Source organism: Saccopteryx leptura, chromosome 4, assembly GCF_036850995.1.
Source record: "Saccopteryx leptura isolate mSacLep1 chromosome 4, mSacLep1_pri_phased_curated, whole genome shotgun sequence".
Classification (NCBI taxonomy): Eukaryota; Metazoa; Chordata; class Mammalia; order Chiroptera; family Emballonuridae; genus Saccopteryx; species Saccopteryx leptura.
In genome coordinates, this window is record NC_089506.1 from 185162794 (window position 1) to 185184109 (window position 21316).

Here is a 21316-nt window from a genome sequence, read left to right on the forward strand (position 1 = left end):
TGATCTTCTCCTTTCCTGACTGTAAGAGGAAGGGAAGGAGAGCAAGAGGATGCAAGAGGCCTGAAGGGGAGGAGTAGCCATAGGAGAAAATGGGGCTTTGAGGAGAAGCACAGACAGCTTCACACTTTCCCAGCATTGCCCCCTAACTGAGATAATACTTCATGTTTGTTTTTAAACAGTTTAGGTCATTAATATCTACAACATGATGACTCATTTTTACTGATGATAGAGAAAAAGAAAAAGGATCAAATTTTCAAGGGGAGTTGGTAATAGAATTGTTATAATTTACTTTCCAAGGAAAGGCTTCGTTGCAATTATAAAATAAAAATTATTTGAGTAACCTTGGTTCTGTTGAAGTATGTGTTTAGTGTATATAATTGGAGACCGAAGATTTGATGGATAATCTCTAGAATTCCCTGTGATTGTCTGGAAATGAAATGATGGGTCAATCTCGTGAAACGAGCTAATCTTTACAGCAAATCTCCTCACTATATCGTGGGCCTTGTTACTTATATGAAAATTACCTCAATAAAGCTGATTATGACTGATGGTTATGCTAATCAGCTGAACAAAGCTATTAGGGAAGAGAAATCAGATATGAAATAAAAGATCACTTACTCACGTTTGTCAGTCTGCCCACGAGTCATTTTTCTTAACATGCTCTGATTGAGAATGTGCCAAGTCATAGGTAAATCATGATAATCTATAATGGCGAAGAGCAGCACACCCTTTTTGACCCAAAGTGTGCCCCATTCCATCTTAACTGCATTGATTAAGTGTAATGTGAAGACGAGATTCGGCAAGCAGTGGATAAACCAAATCACTATAAATAGCCAAATCTCCCTTTTTCCCAAGTCCCCTCCCCCCCCCCCCATACACAAGAAAAGTGCCAAAAATTAGGAGTAATTTTCAGATTGATAGTGTAATTACTCAGTTTCCACTTCTCCAAAATCTTAACTGGGATCAGCCTGGATAGGTCCAGACTGAAATGGCCAAGCTGTCTGACTCTACAAAGCAGATGTCCCTCTTTCAGCTGCTGATCAACAGGAGTCCGGGTGCAGGGTCAGAGCTCAGGAACTGCAGCTGAACAGAGTGAAGCCTGGGGCAGATTACCTTTGTTGCTACTTCCTTCAAATTCCCCGAGCTGGCAACCTCCTTAGAAGTGGTTGAGCCTTCTCCATATTTGACACTTCTGCCTTGTATAGGTATGAGTCAAAACAACAAACAGGATTCTATGGCTGGTGAATTATATGCAGGGAGCATAGAGTTTGCGATTCCATCTCAGCTTTTCAAAAGAGATTTGATTTTAAAAGAGAAAAAAAGGATCATATATTTGTGAATTCAAAAAAAAAAAAAAAATCATAGTAGACCAAGATCCCATATCTTACTCCATGGGGAACTCTTATACACTAATCCACTGATAACAGGCCTGATCTTTCTTCAGCCAGCAGTCCCAGCTAAGATAATAGTCTATTGTTGCTTCAAGCTAGCTACAGTGAGGTCTGTGTGCTTTCAATCCTCCTTGACCATGTGGGAGGCTTTCTGAAGGACAAAAACAGAACAGTCAAAAGTGGAAGATGTGTTTCAGCAGAAATGGTTGTGTACCAGTTAGCAATGTTCTGGTTCGGGGCTGCTTCTCTTTTAAGGTCTGGACCTTGGTGACTTTTCTCCTAATCAATTTAGAAGCAAAATCGAATACAAGCATTGCCTTCTCAGCTTCTCTGGAGCTGGGTAGTGTTCCTGTCCTGGAATCCTTGAGTGTGTGCGTGCTTGTTCTTAACATGTTTTTACTTGGTCTAAGGCCAGCAGTCGACAGTTCACTACTAATTGTAGCTCATTCTCATTGCCTGTCAATCAAAGAGCACTTCTTTGAATTGTAAAGAATTCAGACTTAACAAGAAAGAGGCCCCTTTTGTATTTCAAATTTACAAAAGATACTTGCATTTACCTGTGGTAAAATCTGTTGTTGTTGTTGTTTTTTTTGTTTGTTTGCAACTCAAGTTTTTTTTTATGTTTTCTCAGGGTATTTTGTTCACTCATGACTAAGTCTAAAAGTTCCTCTATTTCTAGAGTGAGGGTTAAACACCTACATGGTTTCATAATAATAACTTAGACAACAGCCATAAATAACATCAGTTTCGATATTTTGCCTATACTTGCCCAAAGTTAGACTAAATTTTTAAAAAGAAATTTTGTGGCACAGATTTCTGTTAAAATATTTTAAGATTATATTTATTTATTTGCTCCAGGGGAAAAGTTTTCTTTATATAAAACAATTTGCCCACTTTTTTATTTCTTTTCATGTTTTTTTAGACTTTGTCCATTTCTCTGTAAAAATAAAGAATGGGGGGCGAGGGAGGAAGTCACTAAGCGCTAAATGATACAGTAATTTTGATAAATGTTGCTTTTAATAGAGCCTTTAGGCTTCCCCTTTGTTCTAAGTATAACAAAGCTGTTTTATTTCTTCTCTTTTCTGACTATGAAAATAATCCAGGGTTTATTTATTTATTTTTTGATTGATTGATTGATTTTAAAGAGACAGAGAGAGGAAAGGAGAGAGAGAAAGGCATTCATTTGTTGTTCCATTTAGTTGTGTGTTCATTGGGTACTTCCCGTGTGTGCCCTGAACAGCAATCCTAACATTTTGTGGCAACCTTCTTATAGACAGGTAATCAGCCGGGACCTCCTGGGATTATTTTAATGTTAGGATGATACGTGATCATACAATATAGGATGGCATACTGGTGTGTATAAGTGGATTTTAAACCTTATGCCATCTCCACTCGTTGTTGTCTGGGATAATTCATCTTTGGTACCAAGAACTTAGTCCTCGTTCCTGACTTAGCCTCCCAGAAGCGCACGCCTGCCCTGCCTCTCACAGAGCCTTCCTTACCCCTGTGCCTTGTTCCAGGTATCCACTGTGACAGTGTGTGTGCTGAGGGACGCTGGGGTCCCAACTGCTCCCTGCCCTGCTACTGTAAAAACGGGGCGTCGTGCTCCCCTGACGACGGCATCTGTGAGTGTGCCCCCGGGTTCCGAGGGACCACGTGTCAGAGAAGTAAGTGTTGCCCTAGGTGGCAAGTCCCGTCTTCCCTTCTCAGGGAACTGTGTGTAGGATCATCTCTGCTCTGCCTCTCAATTCACAGTGAGGTTCTGCTGCAGTGAGGGGCAGAAGAAAGTGTCATAGGTCACCCTGTCCTTGACAGCACATCCCTGACTCTTATTCCTTCCAACCTTTAGGACTTAACTGAACAGATGGGGCTCTCACCATTTTTTCCCAGTCATGATTTCACCACCTCCTTGTCAACATAATCAGGATATGTTTTTTGACGCTGCCTTAAGTTGGCAAATGGTGTTCCAGAAATCCATTGACCTGTAAATATTTTATTCAGCAATTTTGGCATTGGCCTTATTTCAATTACTAGAAGTCAACATCAGCCAAACCTTGAGGCTAATCTTGCATCCTGCTAGTAGTCTTAAAGTTAGTTCCATGGGGAAAACAGAATTGCTGAGTTAAAAATGAGGGCTGTTGATGTTGGCCGATGGAAATTTTAAGTTGGGGAAATGATCGATAAGATTTTACTAAATCTTCTTATAAATGTTCTCAGGAAAGGAATATACCACTAACGAGAAGATACATTATTCTAATTTCTCAATTACTTTTTTAAATTAAGAACTCTGTTCCGTTGTCCTATATTTACATCCCGATGATGTCTTGGGAAGAACCTAATTATGTAACATTTTCCTTACTCACTTTTCAACGACAATCATTAGCCTGGGTCATGTTGAGGAGGAGCCATCTTTTAATTCTGTCTATAGGTCTATTTATTGCCAGTAACGGCTCTTAAAGAATAAAGGATCGATAATGGCCTGAGAGTGTTTATTTGGGCCTTGTTAGAATTCAGAATTTTATTTCCCTCCTTTGTTTATTTCTTAAAGCCTCTAGCTCTATGCCAAACCTCAAGCTAATTGGGGCCATTAATGGGAAAATAAAAGAGGACTAAGTCACTCGCCAGCCCTCAGGCAATTCAATTTCATGGCTTTTTTTTTTTTTTCCCATTATTAAAGAATACCCTTGTTTCTTTGGTGGTGGTTATTTTATTCTAGGAAAATTCTCGGTGTCATTAAAAAAAACTTTTACCCTAAACTTAAACTAGATCTCAATGTGGAATATGAAGAGATGTATCTCAGGAAAGATATCTGTCGATCTCCATTGTTTTGTTTTGTTTTTCAGTCTGCTCCCCTGGTTTCTACGGGCACCGCTGCAGCCAGCCGTGCCCGCAGTGCGTGCACAGCAGCGGGCCCTGCCACCACATCACCGGCCTGTGTGACTGCCTGCCGGGCTTCACGGGCGCCCTCTGCAATGAAGGTAAGGCGCAGTGCTGGAGAGACACCTACCTGGTGACCAGCGAGCCGGCTGCCTGTCCTCGGCCCCTCCCTCCGGGACCTGCCTGCAGCTCCCAGCTAGCCATGCCTGTGCTACGCTGTGTTAGCAGCTCCTGGAAATAGGACTTTGGGCTTTGGAAAAGCTGGCTTGCCACTCCGGAAAAACCTCTTTATTCTCGGAGCTGTACTGCTCCTCAGTTTTAAGTAGAAACAGCCTCCCATGAAAAATCAGGATGAGGAAGGATTTTGGCTTCCTGAGCGAAAAGTTTATGAAGTCAGACTTCTAGAAATGTGTGGATGTCTGCTGGCTTGTGATGCCTTTGTGAGCGCGTTTGACTTCATGTGTTTGTGAAATGAACCCATTCCGGATGAGAGATGCTGTTAACTGGAGGCAGCTACTAAAAGGGCAGCTGGGCTGGTGACCTTTAAAGTTGTTTCCTGTTCCAAGAGTCTAGGGTTCTGTGAGATGAGACGTAATGATGAGTTGCTGACCTATAACTTATTCACAGTGTGTCCCAGTGGCAGATTTGGGAAAAACTGTGCAGGAATTTGTACCTGTACCAACAATGGAACCTGTAACCCCATCGACAGATCCTGTCAGTGCTACCCGGGATGGATCGGCAGTGACTGCTCTCAACGTAAGTCCCGTCTGAGAGTAACTGACCAACCATTTTTGTTTGTTTTCAAATTCTTTAGGGTTAAGTATGCGTGGTTATATAATTCAGAAAAATATGTAAATAATTATAGGATACATTATTTTGATTTTTAAATTGATTTCTTTCCCAGTTAAGAGCAATAGTCCTATATTTAAAGCTAAATACTGTCTTGACAAGCACCTAAATAAATAGCATTTTGGCTTATTTACCTTGCAGTGATCCTCATCTGTGATGTGGAGTTCATGCTCTCAGAAGATCTATTCTAAGAATCGCTCCAGACCTCAAGTGTCAGATATTATTTTCCCTTGTTCTTGGGGAATAAATGGTCACACAATTATGGGAGATTTTTTTTAATTACTTCAGACTTATTGATTTCCATTATTGGGCCATATTTCCTGCTGGGTAGCCATATAGAAAATATAGGTGGCCCTCTTTTTAAGTAGTTACTTTCTTGAAGCATTAGAAGAAAAAAAATAGTCTTCTTTTTTTTTGGGGGGGGGGGGAAGAGGGGAATAAATCAAATCATTTTACCCCATAAACATACATTACTATTTTACAGATACATTATCTAAGATTCTGTCAGCCCTTTAGTGAGCAGTGACTCCCTGAGATTTAGTTCAGTTTAGTTTAGTTTTTGATTTAAAAAAATCTATCTTATACTGAATCTAAGGTAACTAAAGATTTAGTATTGTTTTCAGCTTTTTCTAATTAAGAAGATTTATAAGGAAACCAATTCTTACATACAACTAGGAATCTTAACATTTAAAACAAACCTCTAGTGACGATTTTGGTATAAGCAGACAAGTGCCAGTTTTTTGAGATCAAAGATGTGAAGTACATGACCTTGGGTCCCTTAACTTCTCTCAAATCACATGATTTTTTTTCTATCTGATCTCTGCTCGAACAGCCTCTGTTCAGCGAGGCCTTCCTTAAAGAAGCCGCTTCAGGCCCTGGCCGGTTGGCTCAGCGGTAGACCGTCGGCCTAGCGTGCGGAGGACCCGGGTTCGATTCCCGGCCAGGGCACACAGGAGAAGCGCCCATTTGCTTCTCCACCCCTCTGCCGCGCTTTCCTCTCTGTCTCTCTCTTCCCCTTCTGCAGCCAAGGCTCCATTGGAGCAAAGATGGCCCGGGCGCTGGGGATGGCTCTGTGGCCTCTGCCTCAGGCGCTAGAGTGGCTCTGGTCGCAACATGGCGACGCCCAGGATGGGCAGAGCATCGCCCCCTGGTGGGCAGAGCGTCGCCCCATGGTGGGCGTGCCGGGTGGATCCCGGTCGGGCGCATGCGGGAGTCTGTCTGACTGTCTCTCCCTGTTTCCAGCTTCAGAAAAATGAAAAAAAAAAAAAAAAAAAAAAGAAGCCGCTTCATCATTCTTGTCCCTCTTAACCTGTTTTATTATTTCTTTATAGTACTTATCGCCGTTGGTTTTGGGGTTACCTAGTTGTTTGCCTGCCTTCCCTACTAAGATACAGGCATCCAGAGCCTGGCTTAGGTGTCCTGTCCTCTGCTGTCTCCTTTGTTCCCCAGACAGTGCTGGGCACAGAGGTGTGGAATGAGCGTCTGTTAAATAACCAAGTCTGTAAACTTGAGACGATTTTCGTCTCCCTCTGCAGTCTGTGAATGAATACATATGTCTGTGATGACGGTGGTTGTCACAGTCGGCATTGCCATCTGGGCTGTAGTTAGATTTGAAGCAGTGTGCTCTTAGTCCTGATGCACACTGCTAACCGCCATGTGCAGGGAGGTGCGGAAGGGTGGCTGGAACTCCCTCTGCTGGGTGCTGGCCTCCAAACTCTAACGGCGCTCTCCATGCGTGTTGCTGTTTCAGCTTGCCCGCCTGCCCACTGGGGCCCGAACTGCATCCACACGTGCAACTGCCACAACGGGGCCTTCTGCAGCGCCTACGACGGGGAATGCAAGTGCACCCCCGGCTGGACGGGGCTCTACTGCACTCAGAGTAAGAGGCCAGCCTCCTGGGGCCCAGCCAGGGGAGCCACACTCGAGGGGGACACAACCTTGCCTTGTGCACACACGAGCTGGGCTCACCAAGCTTCCCTGGCATTGGAGCGTCCTCTCTTCCCAGTGGCCACTAGGCATCTAAGGCTCTCCCAGCGGTGAAGAGCCACTGCATTCCGAGTTTCTCCCTCTGTGTCCTGTCAGGGCAGTGAGGTGGGGCAGGGCTACCTGTTTGGTGGGCAGCTTCTTTCTCCTCTCTCCTTTCACCAGACCCTATTTCTATGGATCAAACTCCCTGTCATGTATTCTAACAGCAAGAAGGTTAAGATAAGGGACAGTGATTAGAAAGGCAGGGAAGATACCAAGCCTCGCTGACTGATTTAACGGGTGCCCTTGGAGAAGACTGGGTTCAGTGCATCTCAAACTTCAGCGAGCTTCGGAATCACCTGATGGCTCAGTGAGCTGGTGCCCCTCCCACAGTGTCTGATTGGGGAGTCGGGAGTGGGACCTGAGAATTCACATTTCTAACAGCTTCCCAGGTAGTAATGCCAATCTGGGATCAAACTTTAAAAATCACTAGTTCTTTTTTCCATTTTATATTCCTTCATGCCCTAACCATTTCTTCCTCTACGAGGTTATTAGCGTCACAGAGTATAATGTGCAAAGTACTCCACAGCTCAGCACCATTGGGGAAAAAAGACCAGTCTTCACCCTCTTGCCTTTAATTGAATAAAGGAGAAAATGTGGAGCGCATGTATTATGATTATCATAAACAACAATGTATAAATTTAAATCATAGAAATGAGCGGAGAAGGAACGATGTGTCAATAATTTAGGCAATTCTTGTTTAATACTAATTAGAGAACATAACTAAAGAATAGGCTGAACAAGGCTTTTGGAACTTTCTAGAAGGGGTATAGATAGACCTTGAGCCATGATCTAGAAGCAAGAATTGGCAAGGAGGAAGCTTGTCCCACGCAAATTCTGCCGAGATTAAACATATACCTGAAAAGGTTTTTGAACTCCTGGGGAATATAGGTTATTATTTCTAATTCCAAAATTAGGACCTGCTTCAGCCAGTGGAGTTTTTAAGTGGATTATCACAGTAGAGTGGGAAGAGCATGGGTCCGGAGGCAGACCTCCTTGAATTTTATATGGTTGCCCGGCCATCCTGCCATTTGCTGGCTGTGTGACTTGGGCCACTCAGGGCTCGGACCCCTGAATTTCCGGGCTGCTGTAAAGATTCAGTGAGAGGATACATGAGAGGAATCTGGCACAAGTAGGTGCTCAATGAGTTCAATGGCAACGGTGGTTGTTGCTGCATTCTGGTGTCTGTGTCTGCCCGTTTCCTGAAAGTTGAGCTTTCATTAAAACCTCCCTAGAAGAAAAGGAGAAATAAAGGCACATGTGATGCTTAGAAACAGCCATGGAGCCAGCTGGTATTGGAGCATTCTTTATGCCGAGAGCTTTGAGACTCTCTTGCAGGACAGCCGCTGGCCATGAAAGCCAACAGGGCCCATGCAGGTGCTCAGCTCAAGGGTCCCGGTCGTCTGGGTCTTGAAAGATGTGCCGCAGTGGGAAGGCTTAGTGCTTTTTTATAAAGCACCCGTGCAATGCAGGACTCCTAGGTTTAGCATTCCACTTCACATGTTTGGTGAAGGAGATCATATTACCTAAGTTAGTGACAGGTACAGAGATAGGACTAGTATCAGAATTGGAGATATTCTGTACCCAAAGTGAAAGCATACAGGTAAGTTTAATATAAAGTACTCATTTCAGTCCATGGAATTTAAGTTCAGGATTCTAGTAGTGAAAGAAAGAAAGGAAATACCCCTGACTTCTGCAGGGTTGAGAGTGCCTTGCTGGAAGACACCAGGCTTACCTCCAGGGCACCAGTTATGGCTAAACGGCCAGGTATGGGACTGTTCTGCCTTCTGCTTATGAATGACAACATCCTTATACATCCCTCCCTTGGGACTTCGAAGAAGGCTTTGTGACAAGCTGACATGTGTGTTACTGTTTTTATTCACTCTCTAGTGGCTTAAGGTTTTTTCAAATGTGGGAGACAAGAGCTGTGTTTCTCCTCAGCAGCCTCTTGACTCCTGCTGTCCTTCCTCCTCACACAGGATGTCCCCTGGGGTTTTATGGGAAAGACTGTGCGTTGATCTGCCAGTGTCAGAACGGAGCCGACTGCGACCACATCTCTGGGCAGTGCACTTGCCGCACGGGGTTCATGGGGAAGCACTGTGAGCAGAGTGAGTACAGAGCATGGCATCTCTAGACCGTCTTTTCCCCCCTACAATCCCTCCTAGATGCCTGAAGCTATTATTAAGGCAGAACTCGCAACTTTTAAGTCATTTGAGCTGATGGCTGGTCACCAGAATGGTTGACTTTTCCCTTCAAAGACCTTGGCTCCTTGGGATCTTGGCTGCTTGCCTTTTCCCTCAAAACTCTTCTTCTGAGTAACGACTCAGTGCTCTGGGTGGAGGGGGTGTGGCTACAAGACTGAAGACAGAATTCAAATTTTCCATCTGTTCATCCTGGCTCGCTCTTCCTCTCCTTATTTTTGGAACGTGGGGATGCTCAGAGCTTTCGAAGAGCCAGTAAAGCTTTCTTCGTGGCAGAGGCAGAGCCCAGGTGTCTCACTGACAGAGAGTGTGTGGGGGAGGGGCACACTGGGTGTGCAGGAGACAGAGTGGCCAGGCGCCCCGGGGCCAGCCCACTGTGTGAGCAAACAGGTCCATGCACACATGGCCACCCCTTGGAAATCTTGTCTAGAGAGTGCTTTTATACTGTTTCTACTAACAACTTCTCATCCTAGTCTTAACAAACTTCAAGACAATGTAATGCCTTAAAATTCTGTTCTAAAAGTCCCATCCTGGGAGAATACGCTCCGTTGGAATTACACGCCCTTGGTTTTCCTTTTCTGCCCTGCCAGCTATGCATCTACTCACAGGGTGATGGGAACATTAGGTCTTAGACTGAGTTGTTCTTTTTCTCGGTGACTTTCAGTATTCAGGAGGAATGAACAGGGGCTTAGAGATGTGCGGGGCTCACTTTCTAGCTGTAAGGGCAGGAAGAGGAGCAGATTTCCTGCTCACCAGAGGGCGCACTCTTGAGAAAGTTGAAGCAAGGATTACAGGGCTGTGGGAGCGGTGTGGCTGGAAAGATTGGCCAGCATAGCAGGACTTGGGCAATAAAGCACCCCCTTCCCACCACCGTACCAGCACCTCACAGCACCACCGGACAGTGCGACAACACGTGCTGAACCCCAGAATACTGCTGCCCAGCAGGTAGAACGAGCAACATCCAAGAAGCAGCCTGGACATAGAAGGTCCAATTTCAGTTTTGCTGTGCTGACTTGTCTAATCATGAAACAAATACTGAGTCACAGAGTTACCTGCACACTCAATTGCATATATAAATATTGTGTGTATGGGTTCAAGTGTCTAAACATATGTGCACGTACATACAGGGGTGGGCAAAGTAGATCTACAGTTGTGAGGACATGACAGTTTATTCTTGTATTATTGTTTATTAATTTTTTATTTTCTATACAAACAACTGTAAGCCTACTTTTGCCCACCCCGTATACATATAGTATATACACACTTATATATATAAAACAAAATAGGCTCTGAACTGACTTTCACTTGAATGACAGACTGTAATCATTCTTATTAAATAAAAGCTTCTTAGGTGCTTACTCCAAATGTCAAATTAAACTGTCCCAGTGCTCATTTTTAAACAGGAACCCTGTGTTGGACAGAGAATGCTGATCATAATAGCACATTGCCCCCTGCTGCTTACTTTACAAAGAAATCATTATTTTGTCTGGATGATTTTTAGATTTAACATGCCTATACTATTCTTTGAAATTCATGCCCAGACTTACTAAGACTACGTTGTAAAAAATCCGACTATTTCAATCTCTCAGTCTTCCACCTGAAAATCCACATTTTGAGCTGTCCTATGGTAATTGAAGTTCTTAACCTAGAGAATTAATAAAACTTGCCTCCTCCCTCTTCCCCTTCTGTCAGATAATTCAAGTCTATTGGGAGGGTCCCTGAGTCTCTAGTAAAATACACTTGTTCTCAAGGAAGCATCCCTGGCTTATGCTTTTCAGCCTGGTTGCCTCCCATCCTATAGTTTTGTCTGGTGGAGTCACCTCAGATTTCCTTCAGTGATGACCTCCATCAGTTCCATTGGGACTCCACAGACTCTACATTCCCATCAGGGAGATGGGTGCATAGAAGCTGAAAGTGTCAGGAGCTGTGACGAGGGGCTCAGTCTCCAGCCCTGTGTCACCTGGTCTGTGAGTCCCACAATGATTCAGGGAATGCTGGCCAGCTCTAGGACACTTTGGGTGGTTGCAAGCAGGCCTGAAAATAATCCACTAAAAGAGCTGGCTTCCAGACACACAGGTCACACAGTAAGAGACACCTTGCCCCAGATTCCCAAGGCTGAAGAGCTATACTGGACTTCCATTTCCTTCCCAGAGTGCCCTGCAGGAACATATGGCTATGGCTGTCGCCAGATATGTGACTGTCTGAACAACTCCACCTGTGACCACATCACTGGCACCTGTTACTGCAGCCCAGGATGGAAGGGGGCACGGTGTGATCAAGGTAAGGATACTAGTAAATAGTAACTACTGCCTTGTATTATATGACAACCACCTACTACCCAACATGAAGTGTTTTCACCTATGTTATCTGATGAAATCCTCACCAAGACTCTGCAATGATTAGCTGGTTATTTATTTAGTTGCCAGACATATGCCTTATTGTTGCTGTTCTACAGATGAAAACAACTAAAGCACAGAGAGGTTGAGTAATTTGTCTAAGGTCATACAGCTACTATAGAACGTGTCAGAGCTCTGATATCAGGTTTTCCAGAGCTCATGAACTTTCCACTGTGCCTACAATTGTTTTCAGTCTTGCTGAGGTAAAATTAACCGATAAAAAACAATACATATAAGGATACACAATATATGTATATTTATAATATATGTACATTAATACAAAATATACAATTTGATAAAAAATCTGGCATGTACACATCCATAAAACTACCACTGCAATAAAGATAATGAATATTGTCACTTCCGAAAGTTTCATCATGTCCCTTCCTATCAGTACTGCCCCTGAGGCCCCAGGCAGTCACTAATCTACTTTCTATCACCATAGGTTAAAGCAGTTTTTAGAATTTCATATAAATAGAATTATACAACAGTGATTTTCAACCTTTTTTGAGCCGCGGCACATTTTTTACATTTACAAAATCCTGGGGCACACCACCTACCAAAATGACACTCTAACACAGTACATATTATACATATAGTTAATAATATAGTTTCTAAATGTATTTATACTCACTTAGTGTGAAACCTGGGCCTGTTTCGATGAACACAAAAGGGATATCCTGGCAGGAATGGTAGAAAGACACACGCGAAGCTCTTCCTCAACAGTTCTCAGTCTCTCTGTTTTTAGTTTTTATCGCAGTCAAGCTTGAGAAGCTCAGTTCACATAGATATGTGGTTGAAAATGGGAGCAATGTCAAAATAGCTTTGTTGGCCAGAATGGGGAACTCCTTGGCAACAGATAACCAAAAACTGTCCAAAGGAAGATCAGCAAACTTTAGCTTTAAACCACGATCTTGTTTCAGTTCACTGAGTTCCTCTTGCTCCTTTAAAGTCATGTCCTTTCCAGCAATGGATACTGAGCTGTATGGGTCCCTAACCCAGTCAAGGCATCCTTTGAAAGCTGAAGAGAAATAAAATGACAACGTCTTCTCAAGAGTTTTCAAATGTCTGTCAATCACCTCGCACATTGCAGTAGTGTTGCCATCATGCTGTTTCTCGGTGAGCGGGAACATCTCAAGGTTGCCACGCTGCACATGTTGTTGCCAGAGCTGCACCTTTAAATGGAATCTGTTCATTTTATCAGTGCTTATAAGCAGGTTTTCATTTCGGCCTTGCATCCGTGTGTTCAGTTCATTCAGATAATAAAATATATCAGCCAGGTATGCCAGCTTTGCACACCACTCATCACTTGCAAGCAGCTTTGAGTAATCGGACCTCTCGTTTGTCAGAAATACTTTAAGTTCCTCTTGCAACTCATACACACGGGCCAGCACTTTGCCACGCGACAGCCACCGGACCTCCGTGTGGAGCAATAAGATTTTATGTTCCGCTCCCATTTCTTTACACAAAGACGCAAATAAGCGATATCTCAAAGGTCGTGTCTTCACAAAGTTCACTATGCTCACAACATCATCCAACACAGGAGCTAGATCTGCTGGTAAGGTCTTTGCAACGAGAGCCTCATGGTGCAAAAAACAGTGCATAACAATAACATCTGGGTTTCTTTCTTTGACTCTACTTACAAAGCCTTTGATGTGCCCAACCATGGCTGCGGCTACATCAGTGCAGACACCTGTGCAGTTTTCCCATGTAAGCCCGGTTTTATCAAGATATTCCAACGCGACCCGAAATATTTCCTCTCCTGTTGATTTTTCTGGCAGTGCCTTGCAAAATAGGAAGTTTTCTCTAATGGCTTCTCCATCCACAAAACGCACATTGGCCAAGAGCTGACAATGTCCACTAATATCCGTTGACTCATCAAGTTGCAGGCAAATTTCTTACTGATGCACACCTTTTCCAAAACAGTTTCAATGTCCACAGACATATCATCAATATGTCTGGCAATTGTGTTATCTGAGAGAGGCACTTTAGCTTTCTCTTCAGCTGTGGTAGGGCCAAGCATCTCATTTACAATGGCTTTACAAGCTGGCAGTATTAATGTTTCTGCCACAGTGTGGGACTTTTTTGATTTAGCTACGAGTTCAGCAACAAGGTAGCTAGCTTTGAGGGCTCTCTCATTTACCTTTGTGGTTTTTCTCAAAAAAGTTGCCCGTTTCTCATTGTTTGTACGTAAGTGTACAAAATAGTCCATCGGCTTGTTTTGAACGGAAGGGTGTTTCGTTTGGAGATGGCGTTTAAGCTTGCTTGGCACCATGGCGCTATTAAGCTTCTCACCACACACCAAGCACAGCGGAGTCCGTGCTGTCTCATCCCCGGTGAAAGTAAATCCAAATGAAAGATAGCTTTCGCTGTATTGCCTCGAGCTCACGGTCTTGTCTTTTTCCTTTTGTCAACCACTCATACTAGGGCCTTCATCTGGGTCAGAATTTTGTCCAGGGCCCTGTTCGGCATTTGCATTTTCCCTTCTCAAAAACTTCTCCATCACTGTCACTTGCTCGTCTTGCTGAGATCCCAAACTGTCACAAGAGTGAAATATGCCTGGCAGAGGTCCTTTAAATAAATTACATTTATTAAAAAAAAAAGTTAAATAAAAAAGTATAACCCCCTCATATATACAGTCCCATGTAACATCCCTCATATATACAGTCCCATGTAACATCCCTCATATATACAGTCCCATGTAACATCCCTTCATATACAGAACCACATAACATCCCCTCAAATACAGTCCCATGTAACCTCATATATACAGTCCCATGTATCCCCTCATATATACAGTCCCGCTAATAGATTCTGGAGCTTTCATCAAGGTTGTGGGTTCAAATCAATTTGGCAAATACAGAGACTGGACAAAATCAATTTTAGAAAATGTTGGGTACTTGTGTAACATCATAGTCCTCAGAGCATCTCTACTGTCAGATTGAGAAGTTTGCTTTCTAGGTAAGGATTCTGATAAATACTAGAGTTCTCCCTGAGGTTGTGGGTTCAAATCCCATGGTCAGTTGGATGCAGGGGCCTTGGTTCTGTCTGTTTTGATGGTGTATATAGAGATTTGAGCTCTTTAAGAAGATGACCCTTCAGGAGGCCATATACAATATAGATAACATTGTGATGCATTGTATATCACCCTCTGCGGGGCCTCTTTTAAAAGAAAAAGGTCAAATATCTATATACACCATCAGGATAGACATAACCAGCTGAGGCTGAGGCTTCATCTAGTGGTGGCAACATTTACCTCTAGTCCTGACCAGGATTAGAAATCGGGACCATGGGGAGGAGTAGCAGCTTCAACTACTCACCGCGGCCACACAATGACAAGTGCGCGGCAGCCCGAGCAGGGACCTTCCTGGGTGTGGATGAGAGGCGGCCTACTATTGGTTCATCGCTAGTGGTTGGGATGAATCCTAGAAGGTGATTGGTCAGTGAGCGTTCCCTGTGCCTCCACTCTTCCTGTCGCTGATAGCTGGAGGGACTGTGAGGGGAATGTTTATGTTCGGATGGAGGTGGCTGGCGGTGGGCTGGATAAATAGCCTCTGCGGGCCATATCCGGCACGTGGGCCGTAGTTTGGGGACCCATGTTTAATTTCCCCACAGCACACCTGACCATGTCTTGTGGCACACTGGTTGAAAAACACTGTTATACTATACACTTTTTTGTCTGATTTTGTTTATTCAGCATCATTATTTTAAAATTAAACCATGTTGTGGTGTATGTCAGTGGTTCAGTTCTTTTTATTGCTGTCTAGTATTCCACTGCATGGAATAGACCATAATTTGTTTGCAGGTGAATACACCTGCTGATGGACATTTGGGTTGTTTCCAGTTTTTGGATATTACAGGAAAAGTTTCTGTGTACAATAGTATATCAGGTTTTTACATAGAACTATGTTTTCATTTCATTTCTCTTGCATAAACTACATAGTAGGAGTAAAACGATCAGGTCATGTGGTAGGCATATGTTTAAGCTTGTTAAATTTGTGCCCATGTTTTGTTTTAAAGATTTTTTACTTATTCATTTTAGAGAGAGGAGAGAGAAAGGGATAGAGAGAGAGAGAGAATGAGAGAGGTAGGAGAGAGGAGCGGGAAGAATCAACTCATAGTTGCTTCCCGTATGTGCCTTGACCAGGCAAGCCTGAGGTTTTGAACCAGCGTCCTCAGTGTTCCAGGTTGATGCTTTATCCACTGCGCCACCACAGGTCAGGCATGCCCGTGGTTTTCAACTAGGATGTGTATCACAGTCACCTGGAGATATACATAGTCTCACTTGGTCAATCTGATTCTGGGATAAATGAGGCCTTTGAGAAAGTGCCTAAGGATGTCCTCCAGAGAGTTCCTACATCAGTATAATAAACTCATAGGGTGTAAAGACTTCAGAATTCATACAGTGTTGTAGGTGAAGTCATCTTGCACTGTAGATTATGCAGCTACTCATTTAATTTTCTTTCACACAATAACTTTTACATGCTCATGATTTATATTTGACTATCATAGCAATAGGAAGTTATGTTCTGCAATCACCTCATTATTACACATGCATTGCAGTCATACCACACTGGCCTTGATGCTCTGTGTTTCAGGGCAGACTGTCTTATAAGAAGGTCCAGCATTCAGAATCATGAAGTCATAGGGACATTTGAGCCAGAAGCACCTTCACAGAAGCCAGTGTCTTATTTTCAGATGATGAAACTGCAGCCTAAAAGCTAAGGGAAAGTTCAGAATACCTGGATCAACTCCTTTGGATTCCAGGGTTCTTGACTCCAGTTCCATACTTTTCATGTCTTCACTTGATGAAACAAGAACAACTGTGGAAAACTGAATTTTGAATTTTAATGATGAGGTTTTAGGGTGATGTTGTCAGGTATTATTGGGACAGACCTTTCTGTCATAGAAAATAACTGCATAGAACAGTATCCTCTGAGATAAAAGCCCATTGCAATCAGGTTTAGGACTAGATTTAAAATAGAGATGTTCTTGCTTAGAAAGAAAATTGCTGTTAAAAATGCTAAAGATAGGCATAAAATTAAGTTAGTCAGTTGAGACATGTAGGAGCTAGCCCTTCATAACCTTAGTACTGTATAATAAATAAAGCACAATAAAAACTAGATGAAGTATTAATATTACTCCCAATTACTTGTCAAAAGTGCTTAATGTAAAATATGTGAGAAGCTCCTAAATCCTATTGTTGAAACTTGGGATCCAGTAACTCCTCTCTTTTTTGAGGCTTAGAGCAACCTTTCTCTGGACACAGACAAGCCAAGAACATCTGAAAGTGAAGATTGTTTGTTTTTCCTTCCCGCTTTGTTTCCAAATTAACATTTCATGAACTGAAAATACCCAGGTCTCAGCGCAGCAGGAGATTTTTGTAACTAGAGAGCAAGCATTTCTCCAGCATGTTGTCAGCCTCACTCCAGTCTCTCTCTCTCCTTTTTCTAGCTGGTGTTATAATAGTTGGGAATCTGAACAGCTTAAGCAGAACCAGCACGGCTCTTCCTGCGGACTCCTACCAGATCGGAGCCATCGCGGGCATCATCATTCTTGTCCTGGTTGTCCTGTTCCTACTGGCTTTGTTCATTATTTATAGACACAAGCAGAAGGGAAAGGAATCGAGCATGCCAGCAGTGACCTACACCCCTGCCATGAGGGTCATGAATGCCGACTATGCCATTTCAGGTAAGACAAGTCATTAGAGGTGTTTTTACTCTGTGAAAAGGAAGGTTTTCTTAACCTGGGTATTTGGCTGTGCTGTCCATTATTACTGTCAATTAGCCTTGAGAATGTATAAATATAAATATAAATATATATTTTGTATTTTTTCTTAAGTGAGAAGTGAGGAGGCAGAGAGACAGACTCCCACATGTGCTTGACTGAGATCCACCTGGCAAGCCCACTAGGGGGCGATGCTCTGCCCATCTGGGGTGTTGCTCCGTTGCAACCAGAGCCATTCTAGTGCCTGAGGTGAAGGCATGGAGCCATCCTCAGCACCCGGGCAAACTTTCTTCCAATGGAGCCTTGGCTGAAGGAAAGGAAGAGAGAGATAGAGAGAAGGCAGAGGGGGAAGGGAGAAGAAGCAGATGGGCACTTCTCCTGTGTGCCCTGACAAGCAGTCAAGCCCAGGACATCTACATGCAGGGCCGACGCTCTAAGACTGAGCCAACTAGTCAGGGCCTAGCCTTAAAAATATCTTATGTTTGGAAAAGGTATGTTGTTAGAGATGTGTTTTATGTATGTCAATAGTAGTGATATTATTACTACTGTTGTCTTCTGTGAGGTTTTATAAATTAGGTTCATTATGTGGTTGCTTTAGACTTTGGGGATTTCAGTCTGAAAAAAGCTTTACTGGGCACCCAGTCCCAAGCTGTTTTCTTATTTGAGGGACAGGGAAGAAAGAGGAGGAGGTGGTTGTTACATTACCAAGGTCATGGAGCAGACCAAGAACTAGGACCAGGTCTTCTGTCTCTGGCCTTGGGCTCCTCCCCTAGTTCCTCCCAGCCTGTCCCCGAGCCCACACTAACTGCACAGCAACCTAGGTGCCTAAGAAACAGTATTATAGTTTTAGCAAGAACCAGAGCATTTCCTTAAGAAAACTATTGAATCTTCCTTTCGGTCACAAGTCCCCAAAAGAGTAAATCTTTAACTGACACACTCAATCATCAGAAGAAGTAACCTCTTAAATGAGGGAATTTGGAAACTGAAAATATTTCTTAATTTGGGGGCATTTATTGAAAGGTTTTAGGGGTGACACAGTTTAAGAATACACTGATTGTGGGGGAAGGCATAAGTGGCTGTGTGGAAGAACAGACTACAGAATATCATGCCAAGAACTCAAGTGTTTAAAAAAAATGAGAGAGAGCGAGAGAGAAAGAGGAAAATTAGAGCAGAAGTAGCTTCAAGGTGATCCCTTCCCAGCTTGCAGAGCCCCAAAGCAAAGAGCAGGTACTCATCTGTGGATATTTCCACACCTTTCGAGGACATAGGTAGGCAGTCAGAGCCCCGCTGCTTCCAGAAGCTTTGCTGAGTGTGCTGGGCAGGAGGGTATCCTGCCCAGCCCAGGATATGAAAGCAGTCCAAACATATGTTCCCGTATTTTCCTTCCCCCTTTCCCCCAGGTTGAGGGGAGCCTGCCGTCTTAACCGTTTCCTTCTCTTCCTGCAGAAACCCTTCCTCATGGCAGCGGTGGGAATGCTAACAGCCATTATTTCACCAACCCCAGCTACCACACACTTACGCAGTGTGCCACATCCCCCCACGTCAACAACAGGGACAGGATGACCATCGCAAAGGTGAGAGGAAATGGCTCAGGTCGTGGAAGGTAGGCTGGGAAGAGGGAGAGGAACAAGCAGGAATCAAGGGCTGCTATTTGCTGGTTGCTGTTCGGGGTACCCTCTCTATCTATTATCTCATTTGTTCCTCTCAACAATCCCATAAGTGTGTATTAGGATCTCAAGTATAATGAGGAAAAGCCTGAGTAATGAAGAATTCAAGTCACTTCCAAACATAGCTCCCCAGCTAGTGGGCGAGACAGCTGTGATGTGAGTCAAGGTCTCCCTGTCTCTACAGTTTGTCTTATTTCCATTGCGCCTCTTTGGAAAAATGTTTCTAATGTTGCATGAGGTTTCAAAATAACGTCTCATAGCAGAACTATAGCAGACTCAATCCTGGGTGAAATTGCCAAGTTTGTCTTTTCTCACCACCTGTCTCCTAGTGGCCTTTCCCGGCCACTCGTACTTCCGTAACAACAATACTGTGGTCTGTCTGTGGACTTACTTAGGTTGAACCACATGAAAGTAGATTTTTGTAGGTCAAACATCATTTAATAGAAACAATGTGCCAAGTGTTCCTAATTATTTCACTAATAAAAACTCATTTAAACCTCAGCATCCTCTGAATCCAGAGTGGTTATGCTCCCCGTTTTATAGAGGCGCAGAGAGGTCGGGGCACCCTGAGCTGCCAGCACCCCGAGCGGCTCCTGCAGCACTCCCTGCTCACCCCAGGCCCCTCCCACAATGCTCTGAAATCCCAAACGTGTCTCCCTTCCAATTGCACCCGAATTATATTTCTGATCTCCGTCATCTAATTCCAGCTCTCTTAGAAGAAAACCAAGCTAATAAAATCAATTCAGTTGCAATTAAGTTAATGCAGCTGGATTTTAATTACTGTGCCTCATAATTAAACAGCACTTCACATTCTCCAGGGACTTTCATATTCATCATTCCGTTTGTTCTCATTCACATGCAGGGAGGGAGGCAAAGTTGATCATCTTATCCTCATATTTATAGCTAAGAAAACCGCTAACAATCATTTGTGACTCATACAAGTTCATACACTGTTTGACGGGAGAGCCCAGACAAGGAATTTGGTTTTTTCAATTCAACGTTCTGTGTCTGTAAACCCAAATAAAGTGTAACTGGTATAGAGCAGTGGTCCCCAACCTTTTTTGGGCCATGGACCGGTTTAATGTTAGAAGATATTTTCATGGACTGGCCTTTAGAGTGGGACAGATAAATGCACAAAATAAAATTATGCGACCGGTATAAAAACTGTGGTATTTTTAAATATAATTATTGAATTTAACGAGACAAGGGTCAAGAGTGAGTCTTAGACAGATGTAACAGAGGGAATCTGGTCATTTTTCCAAAACTAAAACATCGTTCAGACTTAAATATAAATAAAACGGGAATAACGTAAGTTATTTATTCTTCCTCTGCGGACCGGTACCAAATGGCCCATGGACCGGTACTGGTCCGCGACCCAGGGGTTGGGGACCACTGGTATAGAGTAACAACATGAAATGAAGACACTGAGGCAGTGGAGGGAGCTATTGCGGTCAAGGGACATATATTCTTGTCGCTCTTGATGTCTCACCAGGTCAGAAACAGTCCCCTCCGTTAAGGACCAGTCCTTGATCCAGCCGTGGACATGCTTCTATCTGATCGATCACATTGTACTTACACCGCATTGCATTCTCTCTTTACATCTTTTGTTGTTTATATTTTTAACAGTCAAAAAACAATCAGCTATTTGTGAATCTGAAAAACGTAAATCCTGGGAAGAGAGGCACCATGGTGGACTGCACGGGGACCCTGCCCGCGGACTGGAAGCATGGCGGCTACCTCAACGAGCTTGGTGAGTCCCCAGCTGTGTCCTCAGTGAGCTGCTGTGTCTGTCAGTTGCCTCAGACAGTCGTGGATGTCTGTCTGTGCCAGAGTGAGCTATTAAAGACACACAGGGAAAAACAAAACGGTGGAGTTATACCTAACCCCTGTATGGGGCTAATTACTATCCCAGATGCCTTATTTATTCAACACTGAATTTCAACAATATGCCAGGAATAATTAAATGAGAGAAGGCTCTCTGCATGCTTGTAGCTTACATTCTTACTCTCTCTATATTAACTTACTTCATTTCCTAAGCACTCTTAATAGGTTGGAACTATTATTATCATCATCCTCTTCATGTCACAGTTAAGGAACTTAGTCTTAAAGAGGTTAAGTAAGTTGTATCAAGTCTCAAACCCCACCCAGTGGAAGGCTTGGGAGTTAAGTTAATCACCTGGGAA

At 43.5% G+C, this 21316-nt stretch overlaps 1 protein-coding gene across 3 annotated transcripts in view; it reads left to right on the top strand.

The window, feature by feature from the left end:
- MEGF10 (multiple EGF like domains 10) overlaps positions 1 to 21316 on the top strand; it is a 188079-nt gene that overhangs the window by 155441 nt on the left and 11322 nt on the right. For all 3 annotated transcript variants that reach the window (XM_066382136.1, XM_066382138.1, XM_066382139.1), the window contains exons 14-22: positions 2912 to 3058; positions 4235 to 4369; positions 4896 to 5024; positions 6868 to 6996; positions 9122 to 9250; positions 11495 to 11623; positions 17194 to 17430; positions 18913 to 19040; positions 20760 to 20883. In XM_066382136.1, the coding sequence (XP_066238233.1) occupies positions 2912 to 3058; positions 4235 to 4369; positions 4896 to 5024; positions 6868 to 6996; positions 9122 to 9250; positions 11495 to 11623; positions 17194 to 17430; positions 18913 to 19040; positions 20760 to 20883 (1287 nt within the window). The remainder of the gene's footprint in view (positions 1 to 2911; positions 3059 to 4234; positions 4370 to 4895; positions 5025 to 6867; positions 6997 to 9121; positions 9251 to 11494; positions 11624 to 17193; positions 17431 to 18912; positions 19041 to 20759; positions 20884 to 21316) is intronic.